The 21,590-nt window shown below is 44.8% G+C and overlaps 1 protein-coding gene across 3 annotated transcripts in view; it reads left to right on the top strand.

Annotated features, from left to right (window-relative positions):
• The window catches only part of LOC146080586 (serpin B6-like), a 46,395-nt gene that overhangs the window by 467 nt on the left and 24,338 nt on the right, over positions 1 to 21,590 (top strand). For all 3 annotated transcript variants that reach the window (XM_083188039.1, XM_083188037.1, XM_083188038.1), the window contains exons 2-3: positions 18,397 to 18,584; positions 20,375 to 20,512. In XM_083188039.1, the coding sequence (XP_083044165.1) occupies positions 18,420 to 18,584; positions 20,375 to 20,512 (303 nt within the window). In that variant the 5' untranslated portion in view covers positions 18,397 to 18,419. The remainder of the gene's footprint in view (positions 1 to 18,396; positions 18,585 to 20,374; positions 20,513 to 21,590) is intronic.

The raw sequence follows: 21,590 nt of genomic DNA, 5'->3' as shown, positions 1-21,590 counted from the left end.
TTTAAGTACAGCTGAATACGATTGGCGCACCTGTACATGTGACAGAGCATCTGGCTCAGCCCTATTTATTTTATTATTAATTCTAGTTTTATTTTTTTAATAGAGCAGACATTGGACTCAATCCAATTATCCACAAAGGTTGCAATGTGCTATTGCTTAGATGCCGGCAACCGTACCCGAATTCACACACACCCTTTGCAGACTTTAAATCCTTCTGAATTTGCACAATACTGCTCGGAGACGGTGACCCATAGGGCAGTGAGTACTTTTGTGCAAGTTCAGGGTGTGCATACAGACAGTGTGGTTTTTGGATGACAATTTTGACTATATAGTCAAAATCATAGGAAACCTTAACCCAAATTGCAAAGTGTTTGTATTGCTTGTGGTACTGATGCATGGCCCTGCAAGGTTGGTATAGTAAAAAAAGACTGTGCAGGCAGGGCAATTTTGACTTTCTCATCCAGTGTTGTACTTGGCAATAAACCAAAAACACATAGTCAAACTTTGCTCAATGCACTTCAAGGTGAAATTGCATAGTTAAAATTGTCCATGGCCAGAATCTCACCATGTGTATACCCCTTAAGTGTAACTGCTGCCGATGTTACTCCCACCTGCAATATGATCATGTATAATTGGATTGACCCCTTTATTTGAGAGGTGATGTATTGCCTGCTTTTTAAAATAAATGTTAAAACTAAAATACAAGTTGGCCCAAGTGTTTAAAAAAATAAAAATAAATCATAAATATGTATTAAAATTTAGCACTTGGTGTGTTGGACATTGTATTATATTTTCTATGGACCAGAGTCCAAGCTGTTATCTGTAATCTTCTGTTGCTGACACTTATTCATTTGTGTATCTGACAGAAATTCTATGCAAAAGGAAAACTTCCTCCAGCCATCACTCTTTTCTCAAATGTTTTGGCTGTCATATGTTCTTAAACCCTTTATATATTACTGCTAGAGTAGAAGATCAGTGTGATGGGATTAGCATATTTTAATTTTGTGGTGTTTTTTTTTTTTTTTTTTTTACCTTAGCCACTTTTCAATTGAATCATTTACATATAATTTGAAACATTACAATTTGGCAGATAAAAACCACATAGCCCATCTAGTCTGCCCGTGCCTTTGCTTTGGCGCTGTGTGCAGCCCCCTCTCTCTGAAGCATAATCAATCACAACTTTGAGAGAGATAAAGTACAGTAGCTGGTTGGTTCTCTATTTCTCTCCACTTTTTAACAGCAACAACTTTTTGCATGATATTTTTGAAAGATGGTGCATGTACAAAAGATAGAAATAGCATTATGCCAGTTTTTTGGCTTTAACCTGCAGAGGCACATTCTTTCCAAATCTATAATACAAAAGATGGTGCCACTGCTAAACTATAGGGTTGGGGAAATACTTCAGGAATACCGTCTGGGTGAAGGGTGGAGCTCCATTGATGCAAGTTGCTGTGAGTGCCCAATATAGATATGCCAAATCCAGTTTTGCAATGCTTCCTTTGTTACTAGCTTTTTTTTTTCTTGCCTTAAGGTGCCCATACACGTTACAATAATTGCATGCGTTTTGGACTACATTGCATAGTGTGCGATGCAATCTGAAGCTAGTTTAAAAAGTATGTACAGCACATACTTTCTGGGATGTGCGCGGGAGTGCCAAACGCACAGTGTATGTGCACCGTTCTGTTGTCCCATACTTACCCATATGCCAGTGCTTGTCAAACTCAGAAACTACGCCCTAAAGGTGCATACACAGTAGGTATATTTGCGCAGTGTGTATGCTGAGAGAAGATGTGAAAATCACTATCCGATAAATCGATCAGTACATACACATTGATCTATTTTCTTTTCAGCCGCCCAATCAATTTTCACGGAGAGGGGGTGAAGCACTTCCTGCAGTATCCAACAGGAAAAGTGGCTCATGGCGATATTGCGGGAGCTTGGATCAGCGCTTATCGCCCGCACATACACCCTATAAAATTTTGAGCTCCAAATTACAAAACTGAGCTACTTTGAGTTTGAAATGCCTAGTGTGTATGGGCCTTATGCCTTCCCATTTTTTCCAGAACTCTGGTGCATAGGTGTCTGGAAAACGCTAACGGTTAACGCTGACTACTTTAAAGGCCCATACACACGGGGCGACTTTGAGCTGAAAGTCGCTCAGACATGATGTTTCAGCTCAAAGCCGCCCAGTGTGTATGCCCCGGTGGTGAGCACTGCTGCGTGCTCCTGCATCATCACCGGGAAAGCCGTTCATCTGCTGGTATTACCAGCTGATTGAGCGGCTTTGCATAGCTCTGCGCTATGCAAAGTCGCCCCCCCCCCCCTAAAGTGACCTCATATTTTTTTTGTGGTTTTTGTCCTGGGTATTCGTCCTGGGTAAACATCCTGTCTTAAGTCTGAATGGTGTGACCTGGCATTTGGGGGGCTGCCTGGGAGGGACGAGTGCACTGCTGCAGTGTTTAGTAGAAGCACCTTCCGCAGCATAGCAACAGAGACACTGTCCGTTGTTTATCAGGTCTGGTGGATGGCATGTATGAGTGTCATGTGTCTATATATTATGTGTGTGATGTGGATGTATGTATATGACCTGTATGAGTGTGACATGAAGGCAGCTTGGCAGCCCTAGCTTGCAGAATGACAGAGCAGACCAGTTTTATGTGTGAAATGTGTCGACCTGGGAATTTCCCAGGTTTCAGGTGTAAAAGGGGTCTTGAGCAAAAACCTGGAATTTTTCAGAGGTAAAAAACCCGGGTGTGATTTGGAAAATTCTTGGGCCATATGTCTGAAAGTGGAATTGCTGTGGATATACTATTACAAATGTGCTAGAATGCAAATTTGCACCTAGACAAGCTGTGTTGTAATACAGTCTGTATTATACAGGGGTTGCAAATGTTTTCATTTCTTATATAACATGCAGGGATAAAACTAGTTGCTCGATCGTGACCCACACAAATGGTGGCCAACTTTATTATGGCACTATAATATAGAGCAGGCATTCCTAACCACGGTCCTCAAGGCACACCAACAGTACAGGTTTTAGTGATATCCAGGCTTTAGCACAGGTGACTTAATTAGTACCTGAGTGATTCTGAGTAAACCATCTGTGCTGAAGCCTGGATATCACTAAAACGTGCACTGTTGGTGTACCTTGAGGACCGTGGTTGGGAAAGCCTGATATAAAGACACTGGGTGAAATGTAATAGGATGAGAGATTCAGAAAGTGAGAGATTTGGTAAGAAATCTCCAGTTTTTTTAAAGTGGCAATCATTTACACAGCAACATCACACTGGTTTTTGCTGTGTAAATGATTGCCACTTTAAAAAAACTGGAGATTTCTTACCAAATCTCTCACTTTCTGAATCTCTCATCCTATTACATTTCACCCACTGTCTACTCAATGGCCAGTATTCAATGCTCTGGATTCACTACTTTTTTTTCGTGAACTGGGCTGTTTTTCAGTGAAATGGTGATTTATTTATTTTTTCTCAGTTTCATAGCCGCTGCTATTCACTGTTGTATTTTAATGGGGTTTTGACTAATTCACTGAGAGTTTCATCATTTTGCATTCAACATCTTTTTAGGTGAACTGGAATGTGTTCTTTTAAAGTAAAGGTTTTCTTTTAATATTTTTGGTGTCAAAAAATCAGTTATTTTATTATTTGAAGGGTCTTTCTATTTGTATTTATAAACTTACAGCACATGAATATATAAAAATATTTTTTTTTTTACACACATAACGTAAGCAGGGGGGTGGGGACCCGCTCATTACATATGCTCCCTGCACCTTCCCACCTGCCCTGTCTCCTCAGGGCCTCAGCTTTTGCTGCCTGTCTCCCCACCAGGGCCGTCTTAAAATTGTCAGGGGCCCCTGGGCAGAATATTAGCGCCTGCCCCCCTCCCTTACCTGCAGTTCTGCTCACGCCTCCGCCCAGGAAAGACAGCTAGGATGGCGGCAGCTGGGGGAGAGGAATGGGGTGGTGGGAGGTGCCGCACAGCTGGAGAGAGAGGTACACTCACGCCGCTGCGGGGTCTGGGCGGCGGCTGGGAAGCTAGTAGTGCACTATTTGCCGGTCGGTGGGAAGCGCAGCTGGCGCCATCCTAGCTGCCTTTCCCGGACGGAGGCGTGGGCAGAACTGCAGGTAAGGGAGGCGCAGGCAGAACTCTATGGCCACAGACAAGGGGGGGGGGGAGCAGCACTCACTCCCCGTTATCCGGATCCCTTACTGTCTTTCTAGGAGTTCAAGAGAAATCTTTGACAACATTGTATAATTTGCATATTGTATAGTTCAGTGGTTGCCACACTTTTCCTGAATCATGGCTCCATAATTTTTTTGCATTTTTTTAGGACACCCCTACTCCAAATGTGTTTTTATTTTTTTTATTTAATAATAAAAATAGATTAATTTATGTAAACTGTGCTTAACTGTCACGCTTAGGTTCAGTTATGTGGTGGTGGAAATAGGGCTCATGCTATGCTGCATTGGCCCTTGCTCTGAGATAGTAGAAACAGACTGTGCAGCATAGGTTTTTTCTATATTTGGTATAGATGCCGCAAGACTGTGCATCGGGATCGGAACGGGTGCTGCAAAGCCAGGTGCAATTTGCACTATGTGCTATGCTATTTTGACTTCAGTCAAAATTGATAGCGCAAATCACACTCTGGGCAGTATTCAATGAGGCTGATTCGCCATGTTTTTATGGCGATTTTGTGCTGTAAGGCGAATTTTTGACTAAAACAGTGAATCATCCTATTCAATGACCAGATGGCGAATACATTTCAAGGTTTTTTTGCCATGATTCACCGAGTAGCAATCGTTATCTTTTTTACACGAGCAGCCAGCAGGGGGCCGGGAGCCGAGCCGCTCATTAGATATTCATATATTCACTGCACCCGATCATTACATATGCATGATCGGGTGTAGTGAATATACCCGGTCCCCTGCTGGCACCCCCGGGGGGCAGCCTGTGCTGCCTGGCACCCGGGGAGCCCACCTCCCCCCCCCCCCCCCACAAACTTCTGGGGCAGGCAGGGAGACTTCCATATCCCTGCTTGCCGCCGTCCTCAGGCTCCCTGCGGCATCGCCGCAGGAGTTAAAATTCGCCCCTGTGAGCCCCTAAATCGTTGAATACTGGAGCCGGCGAGGCTCCGGAACGCAGCGGGCAGTGGCGAATGTGCAGCGAATCCTAAACAGGATTCGCTGCACGTCGTCAGTATTCTCATTGAATACTGCCCAATGTGTACATAGCATAACAGTTTATGTTTAAGTATATCCATGCTTGAGCACAGATGACTTAATTAGTACATCAGTCAATTTGATTAACCATCAGGTTAAAGGTTACCTTTAAAACGGATTCAGTACTGAATCCCGGCGGCGAAATCCCGACAAGGGGGGACGTGGATCGCCCCCACTTGCGGGCTCGCTGCGCTCGCCACGCAGCGGGCCAGGTGCCTTGCTACGCTCGGCACACTAATTTATTCTCCCTCCAGGGGTGTCGTGGACACCCACGGAGGGAGAATGTGTCGGGATTTCGGCTGTCGGGATTTCGGCCGTCGGGATTCTGAACGCCGATCCCGACCGCCGGGATTTAAACTGCATCCCCTTTAAAACCTGGACTGTAATGGTGGAATTTGGAAAACTGCCCTTAACTAATATGTAAAAAACCAGGTATTTTTGCTAAGTGTAAACAAAGCAGACCCTGTTTGGAGTCCTGTTCTGTAAGGCCCCTTTCACACACTCCGGCCAGGCGGCAAAACCCTGCACGGCCAAGAAGCCGTGCCGCACACACAAGTTTCAAATTGTGGGGATGGCCACAGCCTGGCAGCCGACCCTTCCTGTGGTGACATCCAGCTGCGGCCGGGCCGTGGCCGTTCAGTGTGAACAGACACAATCATGTCCATTATTAACTTCTGTGTACGGCACAGCTTTTGCCGCCCGGCAGGAGGCGGAGTGTGTGAAAGGGGCCTAAGAGGGCTGTTGTCTAGAACAAACGGCTCTTCTGCACTGTGAATGGCATGTGCAGAAGCTCATGGAGAAGACCTCATCTCCAAGCACCAACTGTCAGTAGGAATACCCAGGTTTGTTGTGAGCGGAAATTACCTGAGAACCAGTACTAAGTACTTGAGTTTATTCACCTTTTTGAAGTCCTTGTTCTCAGGGTTTACACCTTAACAGTTTATAACTCTGATTCTAGACATGGGACTATATGGAGGAGGTTAAGTATTAACATTTTAACTATTTAGCAGAAAACTATGCAAATTAAGGTGTTATTCCACAAAACATCATTACAATCTAATGGTCAGCATTGTTACTCTACAGTATGCCCATTATAATAACTAATATAGGGAGTTTCTCTTGTGCAACTCCTATGAGGTACAGGTATGTTGCTGGAGCAAGCAGCCAATCATGTAGCAGCGACTTAATGCAACAAGTGTCCATTGAGTGGCAGTTCTATGAACAAAAATGCCTTGCTACTTGAGAGAGAGGTTAAAGGCAAATGGCCAGATTGGTTGAAGCTGACTGGAATGCAGCCATCACTCAAGTACGGATGGTGTAATGGTTAGCATTACTGCCTCACAGCTCTGCGGTAATGGCTTTGATTCCCACCATGGCCTGAGTGTGTGGAGTTTGTATGTTCTCCCCATACTTGCGTGGGTTTCCTCCAGGTATTCAGGTTTCATCCCACAATCCAAAAATATACTGGTAGGCTAATTGACTCCCAACAAATTAACCCTAGAATGTCTGTGTGTGCATATAGGGAATATAGATTGTAAGCTCCACTGGGGCAGGGACTGATGTGAATGTTCAAATATTCTCTGTAAAGTGCTGCAAAATCTGAAAAAAATAACCATGTTTCTCTTTCATCTATCCTGGTGACGCAGCTCAACCTTGGGATGTAGGACGGGTCTGAAGGAGCGAGGCACCTATGCTAAACTTTCAGAGAGGCAGGCTCCTCCCTTCCGCATCCCAGGATTCCCCAGTTTCGTTTAGGTGCCCACAGGAGTGGGTGCTATGCTGAACGGCTGCGGCAAGCAGCCAGAAAAGAATTAGCTAGGTGTTTGTTATTTTCTTAATTTTACACTTAGGGCAGGAACAGTGTGAGGATTCTTTGAGAATCCTCACACTGAAAGCGCAGCAGGGGCTGACAGAAGCACGTCCTGTCAGCGCCCTGTGTACAGAGACACTGTCTGGTCTCTCTGTACAGTGCTTCCACCTTCATTGAAATTGAAGTTTTCTGAGCCCAGGGGACCCCAGAACTGGCTCCCTGCAGGGGGGATCGTAGGCGACGGGTGTCTCCACGATGGTGACCGCCATTTTAAAAACAGGCTTACAGGCTGGACTCCATTTGGAGGGCGCAGCCTGTTACAGGAACCCGGAACTGGGCAATTCCAAGTGATCCCCAGCAGAGGGGGAGGCACTGGGAATAGGAGAAGACACCTGTAGGAGCGGTCTACAGGGGGTAGATGGTGCCAAAGAGGCACGGACCCCGCTGTGGCAGAGACATTGGTCTCTTCCTGCACTCTGTGTTTGGCGCCTTTGGAAGCACTGGGCTGTGGAGAAGAAGGTTTGCCTGCAGAGTGACAAGTCTCTCCTGAGCCAGCCTATCCCCGCTGATCAGAGGGTCAGACCGATAAGTACACTGACATATTTTCACTCAGTACTGTCGCCTGAGCATTTGCACTGTGTGTTTTAAACATGACAGAAAAGCATTCTGCTGGTATGGGGGAGGGAGCGCTGGCCTTGTTATCTTGCTGCAAATTTTGTGGACTAAATTTAACATCTGAACAGATGGCTCAAGGGGATATTTGCCCTGTAAGCTGTACCCAGGGGAGCACAAGCTCAGAGGGGGGAACAGCCTGAGCCTGCTTGATTTGCTGCCCTAGGCAGGTCTGTCACTGCTTTAGTGCAGGTTTTAAACAAGCAGAGGGATGAGTGGGTGAAATCTCCTAGACCTTCATCATCCTCTCAACAGTCCACTGGTTCCATTCCCTTATCACAGGGGAGCCGGCCCTTTTGCAGGCCATGCAGGACACTGCGCAGGGCATTCAAAAGTTTAATACTCATGGAACAGTTTTCTAGTCCGGAGGTGTCCTCTAAACAATCTGTAGCCTCACTTCCTATTCTCAATGTGGATTCTGAGTAGGAGGGAGAATGTGGGCCTGAGAAATACTGAATACCAGATACCAAAGAGGTTTTTGAGCTTATACCCTATGCCCGAGGAGCATGTTAAGTTGTGGGAAGAGGTTCCCTTAGTAGATGCTTCAGTTACTAGATTATCAAAAGCCACCCTTTTACCTGTGCAAGGTGGGGCTGCATTTAAAGACCCAGTTGACAAAAAAACTGGAGGGCTGTTTGAAGGAGTAGTTTATGCTCTTAGACCTGTTATTGCCTCTGCATGGGTGACCAAAGCCATGATAGCATGGGCAAATACTCCTATGTTCTTGTTTGCAACCGGACACAGAGGCCTTGGCTTTAGCTGAAAAGCTAAAAGCAGCAACTGGTGAAGAAGGGGTTAAAATGCTGTCTAGCATTTCAACAGTTTCTGTGTATGCTAGAAGAGTTTTGTGGCTCAAAGCCTAGGGGGCTGACAATGAATCCAATAAATCCGTGGAAGCTTTGGCCTTTAAGGGAGATTTAATATTCGGCTCAGAGTTGGAAGCCATTATCAAACAAGCAACAGGGAAGAAGAGCATTTTTCTTCCTACATCAGCGACCAAACATAGTTCATCTAGGTTTGCAGCCTTTCGTTCTTCCTTTCGGCCCTCATTTAGAGGAGGTGCGTCCTCCAGGGGTCATTCCATTCCAGTTTTGCTGCTGGAGAGGGGAAAGCTGCAAAGTCCCGCTTTGGAGCCTTTTCAAAGAAACAGGCACCCAAAGGGGAGGGGGAGCCCTCATTATGGGGTGAAGACTCCCCAATCTGTACTCAGCATGGGGGATCACCACTTGCAGTACCGAGATGCTTGGACCTTGTTAGGTCAGGATTCTTAGGTCCACAATATAGTGTCCCAGGGTTACAGGATATACCTAAAAGGGTCACCTCCAAAGAACAGCCCTCTTGGGGGTGGGGAAGTCTCTTCTGGAGAAGGGTGTAGTGGTTCCGGTACTGCAAGAGGAAAGAAAGAAGGGGTTTTACTCCCTTCTTTTCTTAGTACCAAAACCGGACAATTCTTTCAGGCCAATCTTGAATGTGAAATCTCTAAATCAGCACCTGTGGGTGGACCATTTCAGGATGGAATCCCGGAGATCAGTTCTGCTGAGCTTGGAGCAAGGTGAATTCCTAGCATCCATGGACATTCAAGACGCATATTTACATGTTCCCATTTACGGAGAACATTAATCCTTACTACGTTTTGCAATAGGGACATTACACCTGCAATTTCAAGCACTTCCCTTTGGGATGGCTACAGCCCCAAGGGTATTCACAAAGATTATGGCGGTAATGGCAGCGACCCTGAGACTACAGGGTATAGTGGTCATTCCATATTTGGACGACTTGCTGTTCAAAGCAGAGTCAGCAGAGAAATTACAGCAAAACCTGTCAGTGGTCAATCGGTTTTTACAGGACCACAGGTGGATCCTGAATCTTCAAAAGTCTCACTTGTGTCCTACTCAAAGACTGCAATTTCTGGGGGTCATAATGGATACACATCTACATTGTGGGTTAAATTTAATAGGATGAGAGATTTTGTAAGAATTCGCCAGTTTTTTTTAAAGCAGTAATCATTAACACTGCAAAACCAGTTTGATTTTTAAGTGTAAATGATTGCCGCTTTACAAAAACTGGAGAATTCTTACAAAATCTCTCACTTTCTGAATCTCTCATCCTATTAAATCTCACCCAGTGTATTCCTTCCAGAAGTAAAAGCCAGGGACATCTGTCAGCTAGTTTGGATGATTCTGAGGTCACCTGGTCCATCGGTATGGCAGTGCCTAAAGCTATTGGGCAAGATGGTGACAACTTTCGAGACCCTGCGGTATGCCAGGTTCCACTCTCGTCCTTTTCAGTGGAATATTCTGGCGTGTTGGTCTGGAGATCCCAAAGCCATGAAATCAGAAAAAGTGATCTTGACTCTGGAGTCGAGGACAGCGTTACTTTGGTGGTCGGACGTGGACTCTCTTCAGTGGGCTCGCTCTCTTCAGTCGTGGGATTGGCTGGTTGTCACCACCGACGCCAGTCTCCAGGGCTGGGGAGCAGTTGTTCTAGACTTGTGATTACAGGGCCAAACGGAGGAGCATGTTAAGTTGTGGTAAGAGGTTCCCACTGGTCAATGGTCCAGGGAAGAATCAATATTACTGATAACCGTTCTGGAAATGCGTGCAGTGTGGCAGACACTGTCACAAGCAGAGGAGAGACTGAGGGGTTCACCAATTCGCATTCAGTCAGACAATGCCACGGCTGTGGCATATCTAAACCACCAAGGGGGCACGTGCAGTAAAATGGCGATGGCGGAAGTATCCAGGATTTTCCAGTGGGCAGAGAAAAATGTTCCGGTCATCTCTTCTGTATTCATTCCAGGAATCCAAAATGTGGAGGCGGATTTCCTGTACAGGGATAAACTTCTGGAGGGAGAATGGGCATTACATCCCCAAGTCTTTCAGGAGATTGTGGCTCGTTGGGGCCTTCCAGAAGTGGACTTGATGGCGTTCAGGCACAATTGCCAAGTACCCATATTCTGTGCGAGGACCAGGGATCCTCTAGCTTGGGCAGTGGATGCCATGACCGTGCCCTGGAAGTTCGAGTTGGCTTATGTCTTTCCTCCATTCCCGATGATTGCTCGGGTGTTAAAGAGGGTGAGATCACAGGGGACATCTGTGATACTGGTAGTGCCGGATTGGCAGAGAAGATCGTGGTATTCCAGCATTCGGAGGTTGTCGACGCAGTCGTGCCGTCTTCCTCTGCGGAAGGACCTGCTCAGACAGGGTCCCTTTTATCATCAGGACCTAGCTCTATTAAATGTGACGGCCTAGCTCTTGAGACCTCCATCCTAAAAAAGAGGATGCGGTCATATCTACTATGATAAATGCTAGAAAGCCAGTTTCCTCAAGGAACTATTATAGGGTTTGGAAAATATACATTCAATGGTGTGAACATCAAAAGGTTCATCCTTCTGGGTTTAAGATTTTTAGACTTCTGGAATTCTTACAGGATGGTTTCTCTTCTGGACTGAGTCTTCAGTCCTTGAAGGTTCAGATTTTGGCTTTGTCTATATTCTTTCAGAAGAAAGTGGCCTTGATACCGGAGGTGCAGACTTTCTGCAAGGGGTGATTCGGCTGAAGCCTACTTATAAGCAACCAGTGGCACCGTGGGATTTATCCTTGGTGTTGTCAGTTTTCCAGAAACCTCCATTTGAACCCTTAAGGTCGGCTGACCTGAATTTTTTTTTTTACACGGAAATTGACCTTTTTGTTGGCAATCGTCTCAGCTAGGCGTGTTTCTGAGTTAGGAGCATTATCTTGTAAGCCTCCATTTTTACTATTTTATGATGATAGGGCTGTGCTTAGAACAGTTATTAAGTTTTTACCTAAGGTGGTTTCTTCATTTCATTTAAACCACAAAATTGTTTTTCCGGTGTTCAGTCCCCCGTTTGAGACCAAAAGAAGGGACAGACTAAAAAATTTGGATGTTGTTCGCACTTTACGCATTTATGTGGACAGAGTTAAAGGTCTCTGTAGAACGGACGCTTTTTTGGTGTTATATGATGTACATAAAAAGGGCTGGCCTGCTTCGAAACAGACCATTGCTATGTGGTTGAAGTCAATAATTGCTTTTGCCTATACTAAAGTTGGCAGACCAGTGCCTTCCAGGATCAATGCTCATTCCACCAGGTCGGTTGCTGCCTCTTGGGTGGTGCGCCATGGAACTACAGCTGAACAAGTATGCAGGGCTGCCAACACTTTTACCAAATTTTACAGGTTCCATGAGTTCGCGTCGGAGGACGCATCATTTGGGCGAGCAGTGATGAGAACTGCTGACCTGAGCGTACCCTCCCAAAGGACTGGCTCTTAATCGTCCCACGGTTGAGCTGTATCACCAGGATAGATGAAAGAGAAAAATAGATTTTTGTAAGAATTAACCGTTTGAATCCCTTTCTCTGATTCCATCCTATTGACGCAGCGATCCCTCAGTAAGTAATGCCGTTTTCATGGGTTGTCATGTTATAATAGTAATGTTAAAATTGATTGTGCATATTAATATGTTCAGTTGTTGTACTGAGTTAATGTATAGTAGTGTGCTCTGGAAGTTGTACTGAGGAATCCTAGGATGCGGAAGAGAGGAGCCTGCCTCTCTGAAAGTTTAGCATAGGTGCCTGGCTCTTTCTGACCCCTACTACATCCCAAGGTTGAGCTGCGTCACCAGGATAGAATCAGAGAAAGGGATTTGAACGGTAAGTTCTTACAAAAATCCCTTTTATTATTATATAATGCACAACTGACAGTCAAATTGGGTTGGCCCTTGGTGGGATAACCATCAATGGTTCTTATTGGTAGTCGCCATAGATTTATATGAACCCAATGCCTGGGAACCAATGAAGATGGCAATTCCTGTTCTGGGCCTATCGGTGGTTTGTGGTTTTATCAGGGGACAGCACTAGCACCAGGGAGAAAGAAAACAAAAACATTGCAGGACTCTGATATCAATGGCAAAACCAGTAACTATTGATGGATGATGACTATCCCTAGACCTTTATTGGTGTATGCATTGACAGTGAACCCTGTCAGTCGTACTTCAGTATGCTTGCACCCCCACAATAGCCAAATTGGTGCACACTCCTTCAGCAATAGATCTGATGCTTCTCTAAAATCTCTTGAGTAAACAGGGCTGGGACAAGCATCTATGAAGATGGAATTTGAAACAAAAATAATTTTAAATGTGGTCCTCATGTGCTCTGGTCCACTGAGAAATCCTGGCCACAGCCAGCTGGATCTGTGTGCATACACCAGCGAATCAGGCACATGGCAGGCAGGTAGAGGGCAATACAGCAGCTTGAAGTCAGGTCACTTTATCATATAGAAGCTACAGGGCAGAGTGACCAGCCATGTGTGAACAGTAGGTGGGGTGACTGATGAGGAGGCAAATGATTGGCCTGTGTCACTAATAGGGATAAAATAAGACTCTGGGGTATATTTATTAAACTCTGTGAAGTGATAAAGTGTCTGGTTTTTATCACTGGTCAATCAGCTCCTACCTGTGATTTTTCAAACCAAGCCTGTAACTTCACAGTTAGGAGCTGATTGGCTGGTTATAAAAACCAGGCCCTTTATCACTTCACCGAGCTTAACAAATCTACCTCTCAGTTCTGATAATATATATATATATATATATATATATATATATATATATATATATATATATATATATTCGCTTTCTCTATGGACAAGTGATATCTAAACCAATCGGGAGCACTGCTGGAAAGAGTTTTCTCCTTGATAATCCTTTTGTAAATGAAGTTGTGAAAAGCCTTTACCAGCCAAGGACCAGTTTGTGGGGTAGATTTTTCAGTTGCTCTAAAAGAGTACAAGTTTATTTGTTGCAGACTGTAGCTATCTAGTACTAGGCACAATGTACCTAGAACAGTAATGGCTAACCTTAATACAGCAGCTGTTGAACTACACATCCCAGCGTGCCCTGCCAAATTGTAAAACTGTAGCAGGGAATGATGCGATGTGTAGTTCAACAACACCTGGAATGTCAAGGTTAGCCATCACTGTTCTAGGTACATTGTATAAAATGTTAGCTGAACTTATACACACAGCGATTCCCAGCTGTGACCCATATGCGTGGCATAGGTAAATCATGGGTGTGAGCATTTGCTGCCTAGTGGGGCTTTAGCATTGTTGTGGTGTGTGTGTGCCATTTGTATGCAATGCTGAGAGTTCACATCTCTCCCTCAGTCAATAAGCGCTATTTTCCAATTGCAAAAGTGTAATTGTGTGTACACATGGTGAGATTCCCTTGCTATTCGACTTAAGATTCGAGTGCTATGCAATCTTGCTAACTGTACTATTTACATACAATTCATGCAATCTACATTAGATTTGCACTATATAGTCATTGCTGCCCTGTCTATCTGGTTTTCTATTTGTGCTGTCATGGGAGCGTGCATTGGGATCGCAAAGTAAAAAACCTGTGCGATCTGCATACAATTTTGACTATATAGTCAAAACCTAATGTAAAATCTCACGTGTGTACACAGCATCAAACATCACTACATAAGACCTTCCCATGATGTTAGTATTTACTAGTGTGCAAATATTTGCATGGGCCAATGAGAAGAGAAAATATTTGCAGTCTTTTCCACTAAACTGAAACCACAGGAATTAATCATGCAGGGTGGGGGATCTGATAAATCGGTTGAGATTGCACAATTACTGGGACCTTTCCTGCTCTGCCTGAGGAACAACATTTCCCGCTGCATATGCTATATCTTGATTCAGCAAATTACACTGATTGCACAGACATCATATACAAGAGGCATGTTGTCTGTGTGATAATATGCTAATGAAGCCGGAGGCATCTTCTATAAATAGATGTCTTCTGTGATCTGCTGCAGCACCTAGAAACACAGCATTGGAACATTGATCATCTGACAACACCACCACTAGCAATTTACATAAAATGACTTTAACAAAAAAGGTAAAGATGACCCTGAAATTAGCTTATTATGTAAGAGGTGCAGGGAATGTTTTATACAGAGGATAGCGGAATTATCGGCTAAAAAACTGTGGGGTAGATGTATGATGCAGTGATAAGGGAGGAGAAGAGACAGGAGAAGTGGCCCATGGCAACCAGTCAGCATTGAAGTAACATCTATAATTTGCATATTCTCCTCTGGCTCACTTCTCCCTTATCAATGCTTCATACATCTACACCAGTGTCTCCTGTCTTTATTAAACTCTGATAAACAAGTGTATCCCAAGTAACAGGTACAGTACAGGTTGAGCATCCCGTATCCGTTATCCGAATTATTCCAAAAACCATACATTCCAGAAAGTGGTAAAAAAAAATTTTTGCTAAAAACTTACTGGGGACAACTGTAACAGCACTACTGAGTACATGGTATGTAACTGGCACTATATATGTGCAAGAAGAGGATTGCTTGGCATTCTAATTCCGTGCCCGAGATAGTACACAAATTTTTTGTCATGTTTTGAAACCTTGTTTTTTGAACAAATAAAATATATTTGTGTGCATTTCATGTGGTTGATGTGTTTATACAGCATAAATGCAAGATACTTCAAAATACATCATTGAAATATTAAAATATTCCGAAATATGGAATATACCGTTATCCAAAGTTCTGCTGGTCCCGAGCGTTTTGGATAAGGGATACTCAACCTGTATATTAAACTGCAATAGTTAATACATTGTTATCTATATAATAATTTGAAGAGTGTGTGTTATGTGTGCATTTTTGTAGCATTGCGGAGACCAGGGCCGGTGCAAGGCACCGGAGCGCCCCAGGCGAGGGGGGATCGGGCGCCCCGGTGCCTACGGGGGGGGGGGGGGGTACCTGCGGCGCTGTGTGATCTGGCGGCTGGGTCCCTGCAGTGATGCGCGCTATCCGGCAGCCAGGCGGCGCGGGAAGCGCTGATGGGTTTGAAAACTCGCCACACGCTGACGCTGATTAGCTGAATCTCAGCCAATCAGCATGCGGAATGTTTTCAAACCCAGCAGCGCTTCCCACGCTGCCGCCTGGCTGCCGGATAGCGCGCATCACTCCAGGGACCCCGCCGCCAGATCAAACAGTGCCGCAGGTACCCGGCACGGACACCCCTGCAGCCTCCATGCGAGAGGCGAGGGGCGAAGTGCCGCCCTCCAGTGGCTGGCGCCCTAGGCAAATGCCTAGATTTGCCTAGTGGTGGCGGAGACACTGTGGCACTCAGAGCCCGAAAATTCAGCAAAATTTTGGATCCCGTGATGTTCACTTTGAAGCAGTTTTTGTGAAATTGCACTTAGAAATATAAATACCACCAAGGTTCAATTTGCCTTGATGGATGATCTGTAAAAAGACTGTTGATCTGGGAAACAGTTGACGAAGGAACAACACCACACCTGATTTCATTGCTGTTATTGAGTATGAATCATTCTAACATTATGGTGGAGGCTTTAAACAATGAATAATAATTTTGGATATACCACACATCTCACACACACACACACATTGTATACACATCACACACTGCACCCATATATATGTAGCGCACCTGATACACTTACACATTGGACAGATACATACACACACATACATACATACATAACACACCACATGCAGTACAACACACACCCACATACACTACAGCACACACACAAAAACAGTACAACACCCAGAACACAAAAAATAATTGCATCAAAGGTGCTAAATCTCAGGAGTGGATGTGGAATTCATCAACAAGCACACAAGCTATCAAGTCAGGAGCAGTGTGTTTCAAACAACAAAACCACAGCTGATTTCATTACTGTCATTGAGTATCAATGCAAACACATTCTAACATTATGGTGGAGGTTTTAATAAATTACAATCTTGGGCCTTTGGCACAGCATAAGATAAAATTATTACAGTAATTTTGAAAATTAAAAAACCCCTAAGGTTTTCCCGGGCAACATCGGGCGGGTCAGTTAGGTAAGAAATAAATGGGTAGTTAACCATAGCCAGGGAAAGTGTAGGTGGTAATTGTAATGATGTATTATGATATATTGTACCACAAATATGTATTACATATGTGTCCTCATACATCATAGCTGAAGGGTCTTGTGAGACTGACAGTTTTTTTTTTTTATATCTGAAAATGCATCATATTTGCAACACACATAATTGGTGGTTTTGGCCAGGAGGTACTGGCTACCTATAAGCTTTTGGGGTTGGTGCTGCAAAGTGGTCTGGGCCTGTGAACACTGCCAGTTACAGATCGCCTGTGCAGCCCAGAGCCAACAGCAGGGACAGTATTGTGAGAGAACACCACCAGCCGGAAGCTGGCGTAGTGGCCGGAGCAGCTTAACAGGCGATGTATGCTTGGCAGGCAATTGATACATCACCCATGCCGCAAACTGTAGTGGGGGTTCAAGGGGCAGTGGCGGTAAGTGCTGGGCTGTTCATAGCACCATTAATACATTTAAAAAAAAAAAAAAAAGTGAAAGCATGCAGTTACAGGAGCTTTATGTGCATAAAGCACATACTGTATCGTTCCATCATACATAGGCCTTTATATATGTTGTAATGGATACTAAACATGATATATCAATGAAAGCTACAGTTCTAAGCTGTGTATTTATTGGAGGATAGGGACAGAAAATTGTGAGCGATAAATTACAATCCAAAGTCATTATTGAAACATAATGTGCTTTGATAAATACCGCTCTAAATGTTTTATTGTCTGTCGGGATTGGCTAGGATAAAAATAAGGTGGTAATTAGTGTTTTCCTAAGCTGGCTCTAGAGCAGTAATAGCAAACCTTGACACTCCAGCTGTTGTTGAACTACACACCCCAGCATGCCCTGCTTCACTTTTAGCATGGCCAAATAGTAAAACTGTAGCAGGGCATGCTGGGATGTGTAGTTCAACAACAGCTGGAGTGTCAAGGTTCGCTATTACTGCTCTAGATATTGCTTTAGAAGTACAGGTTGAGCATCCCTTATTTGAATTGCCCGGAGCCCAGGGCAGCTGAAAGGAGGGGGGACAGGTACTAATTACCCCAGCCCGGGCTTGCTGGAGGGACCCTGGTCCGACCCCTTCCCCCTCCATCCCTCCCGGCAGCAGCACAAGCACAGCACATGTTGTAGGTGTGTGCTGCTGCTGAGTTTAGAGTTTTCTTTCACCCCCACATTTTGGGGGAGTGGCCTAAGTGGAGGAGGTGGCCACACCTCCCACACGTAGGCCACGCCCACATTTTTTTACCAGGGCCCGGCATTCCTCTCGGCTGCCCTGTCAGAGCCAGAAGCATTTTGGATATGACTTCACTGGAGCAATGCTTCATTGGGACTGGGGATACTGAACAGCCATGTGGGCAGTGGCACATGGGATCCTTTATCTGCAATAGGATTATGTAAGTGCTGGGTGGGCAGCAGGGCGAGGGGGGGCGACTGGCCTTCGGGCAGCAAGAAGAAAAAAGTACATTGCGTAACCTACAGAATTCAGATAATGGAAATCTGGATAAGGGACACAAAATTCTGTACTGTATATCTTGTGTGGAGGCATTACCAATTGTTAATTTGCAACCTTATCAAAAGAGGTATCCAATAAAAATGTACTTGTGCAACCCACCCTTGAACCGTAATTATCTGTTCTCATGCATTTGTTTATTTTAACTACTGCTAGAATTTTATGTGGGGCAAATATGATCGTTGGCTTAATGGATATAAATTTCATCTGTTCTTTTTTTTTTTTTTTTATTCTTGCAGGATTTCATTGCAGAATTTAAACAATGTGTTCCCTAAGTGAAGCAAATGGCTCCTTTGCTATGGATTTATTTAAGATGCTAACTGGAAATAATAAAAGTAATGTGTTCTTCTCCCCAATAAGCATCTCCTCTGCTCTGGCAATGGTTTCACTGGGAGCTAAAGGGGAGACTGCTGCCCAGATGTCAAAGGTCTGTATTAAAAGGACAAAATAATTAGTATTGAAATCTGTTGCGTTGTGAATCTGGATCACTTAATTCATTATATTAATAAAATTAGCAGAGTGTATGCTTTTAACCATAAGTATCAGACTAGAGCGCTCACAAAATGTATGCAATGTTTCAGTGCAGTTGTACATTGTCTGCCTTTATTGTCTCTGTTAATAATATACTCTGATGTGCTGTATATGTATGCATTATAATAACATGTACAGTTGTATGTATTTTAAACAAATAATTTCTACTGGCTGAGGGGTAAATATAGCTGAAGGAAAGAGCACCTACCAACCAGGGGCGTAACTATAGCACCGCAGCCCCCGCCACCGCGGGGGGGGGGGCGCTATGCATGTGGGGGCGCCGGGGGCTGCGGTGCTATAGTTACCCCCCAATCCCCTGCAGACTTACGTATATCGCTGGTCCCGGCGGCTCCGTTCTTCTGATGAGGACCACCACAAAATGGCCGCCCCCATATAGCACACTGTTCTCTGAAACTGTCTGCTGTATGGGGGCGGCCATTTTGTGGTGGTCCTCAGCAGAAGAACGGAGCCGCCGGGACCAGCGCGATAGGTAAGACTGCGGGGGAGGGGGTTAGCATAGGCGGCGGGCGTGGGGGGGGTGGGTGCTTGACGGGGCGGTGGCGGGGGGTGGGTATGGGCGCCCCCCCCTAATGGCGGGGGCACCCAAAACGTAGCTACGCCACTGCTACCAACCATTCAGCATCTAACTGCCATTTTACAGGTTGTGTTTGGAAAATGAGGGCCAGGAGCTAATTGGTTACTAATTTATCTCCATACTTTGATACTGTATACTGTATCCACTTGACTTTGCCAAATAGCAGATCTTGGTGACCACTCTGGTGACTGGTCCAGTTTACAGGCCAGTATATATAATAAATCAGTCTACTTGATAGACGGTCCAATTTTACAATACTCTAGAACAGCTCTGCAGGGCCGAAACTAGGGTTTCCAGCGCCCGGGGCAAGGCAGTCATTTAGCATCCCCCCTGACTTGGGGGGAGGCAAATGACTGCCTTGCCCCTGGCGCCGGAGGCTGAGTGAACCCTGCACACACATACCTGTTGTGCAGCGGAGGTTCCGGTCCGTGCAGCAGGGGGACGGGGTCTGGGGACGGGCAACGCCGCGGCGGCTTTCACTTGTAGCAAGCTACGTTATTTGCCCGGCGGCAGGAAGCGCTGCTGATTTTGAAAATACTTATCGGACGCTGATTGGCTGAGAGAATTCAGCTAATCAGTGTCCGGCAAGTCTTTTCAAAATCTGCTTCCTGCCGGGCAAATAGCGTAGCTTGCTTCCAGCTGCGGCTACGCCTGTCCTCGGACCCCCCGCTGCCCGACCCCGACAGTGCCCCCCACATGCAGTGCCCAGTGTGTGTGACCCCCTCTAGTTATGGCCCTGAGCTCTGGTATGTTCACAGTGTGGCATTGTAATATTGTAAAAAGCAAGACTCCAGTAAATACTTACTACCACAGTATTGTGCCTATACTGCCTGATTATTTATTATGTGCTAGAATCTACAGTGTACAAATATTCCTTCCACCATCTGTCCTGCATTCTTATCGTGCTCTATAATTGCTTGATAAATCAGCTGGGTGGAGGGACAGCGGATGTCTTTGGTGATTTTTGACACTTGGCTGTTTCAAAGAATTGCAATAATATCTGACATCTAAGCACATTCCCTTTCTTTAGCCAGAAACAGATATTTAGACTAAAATAATTTTTCTCATGTATAATTATTTTTGTTCCACAGGTGCTTCAGTTTGATAAAACAAAGGATGTCCATGCTTCATTTCAGTCTCTTATCTCTGAGATTAATAAACCAGGAACAGACTACCTTTTGCGAACTGCTAACCGCCTATATGGAGAAAAGTCATTTACATTCCTTGATGTAAGTTGATTGTTAGTATGGGGGACAACATGAAAATTTGCTGAAAACGACAGCATTACAACTTACTGTGTAAAATCTTGTCCACTGACCAAATTTCATCTTTAAACGTATCCTTTGGTATTAAGCTGTATACACCTTAACCAATATTCATGCATATTGGCTAGTGTGTATACGCACTATCGTTAACTGCACACTTCTGTGGGTTGTCATAGACCTCCTCTGTCATTTCTAAATGCAGTAGAATCCTTACTATACAGTCAGTGACAGCATGCTCCTGGACATAGCACCTGAACTATATCGTTTGTGAAATTGTTTAATGTTGTTTGTCCAGTAGTTCCAGGCAGTTAAAGGGAAATCCATTAGCGATATCATATTGTTTAATGTGTACATTCCTTGGTTTCATTTGAGATTACAACTAGTGTATAATAATCTGCTGTAATTTTTGAAGAAGACAAGTCTACTGTGATTATCAATACTATATAAATTATCTTGGAACTTCTCTGTGGATAAAATAGATGCTAGGGGCACCCCCCTGGCCCATTTGACTCTGCCCCAGCCTCACTGAGTCCCCCCATTCTACCCACGCTGGCCCTCCCTACAGGAAGATGGCGCCGCAAATGGCTGCCTAGGAACTGTGCACTCAGCCATATATAAAAATATGAGATTCACCGCGCTCAGGGTTTGGGCAGCTCCAGTTAAGGGATAGTTATATAAGGTAAGTAAGGAGCGCACTGAATATGTTAAGCTCGTGTCACTCGCTTAACATATTCAGTGCGCTCCTTACTTACCTTATATACTCAGCCATATATAACACAGTGTCTCCTGTGTGATAACTGTACTGTCCTCTACTTTAACTGTGCTGTCGTTGCTCATACTGTTACCTACCTGGTTGCTGCAACGATCAGGGGCTCCGCTGATGGCTGCCTAGGTGCTGTGCAGATTGGCGGGTATGTTCTCTCTGTGTGATAACTATACTGTCCCTGCTTATATTGTTACCTACCTTGCTGCTGCAGCGACCAGTGGTGCCACATGGATGGCTACCTAGGCGCTTTGCAGCTTGGCGGTTATGTGGTCCCAG

This window comes from Crinia signifera, chromosome 5 (assembly GCF_055691185.1).
Source record: "Crinia signifera chromosome 5, ASM5569118v1, whole genome shotgun sequence".
Taxonomy (NCBI): Eukaryota; Metazoa; Chordata; class Amphibia; order Anura; family Myobatrachidae; genus Crinia; species Crinia signifera.
Note: the sequence above shows the minus strand (reverse complement) of the source record. Positions and strands in the feature narration are given on the sequence as shown.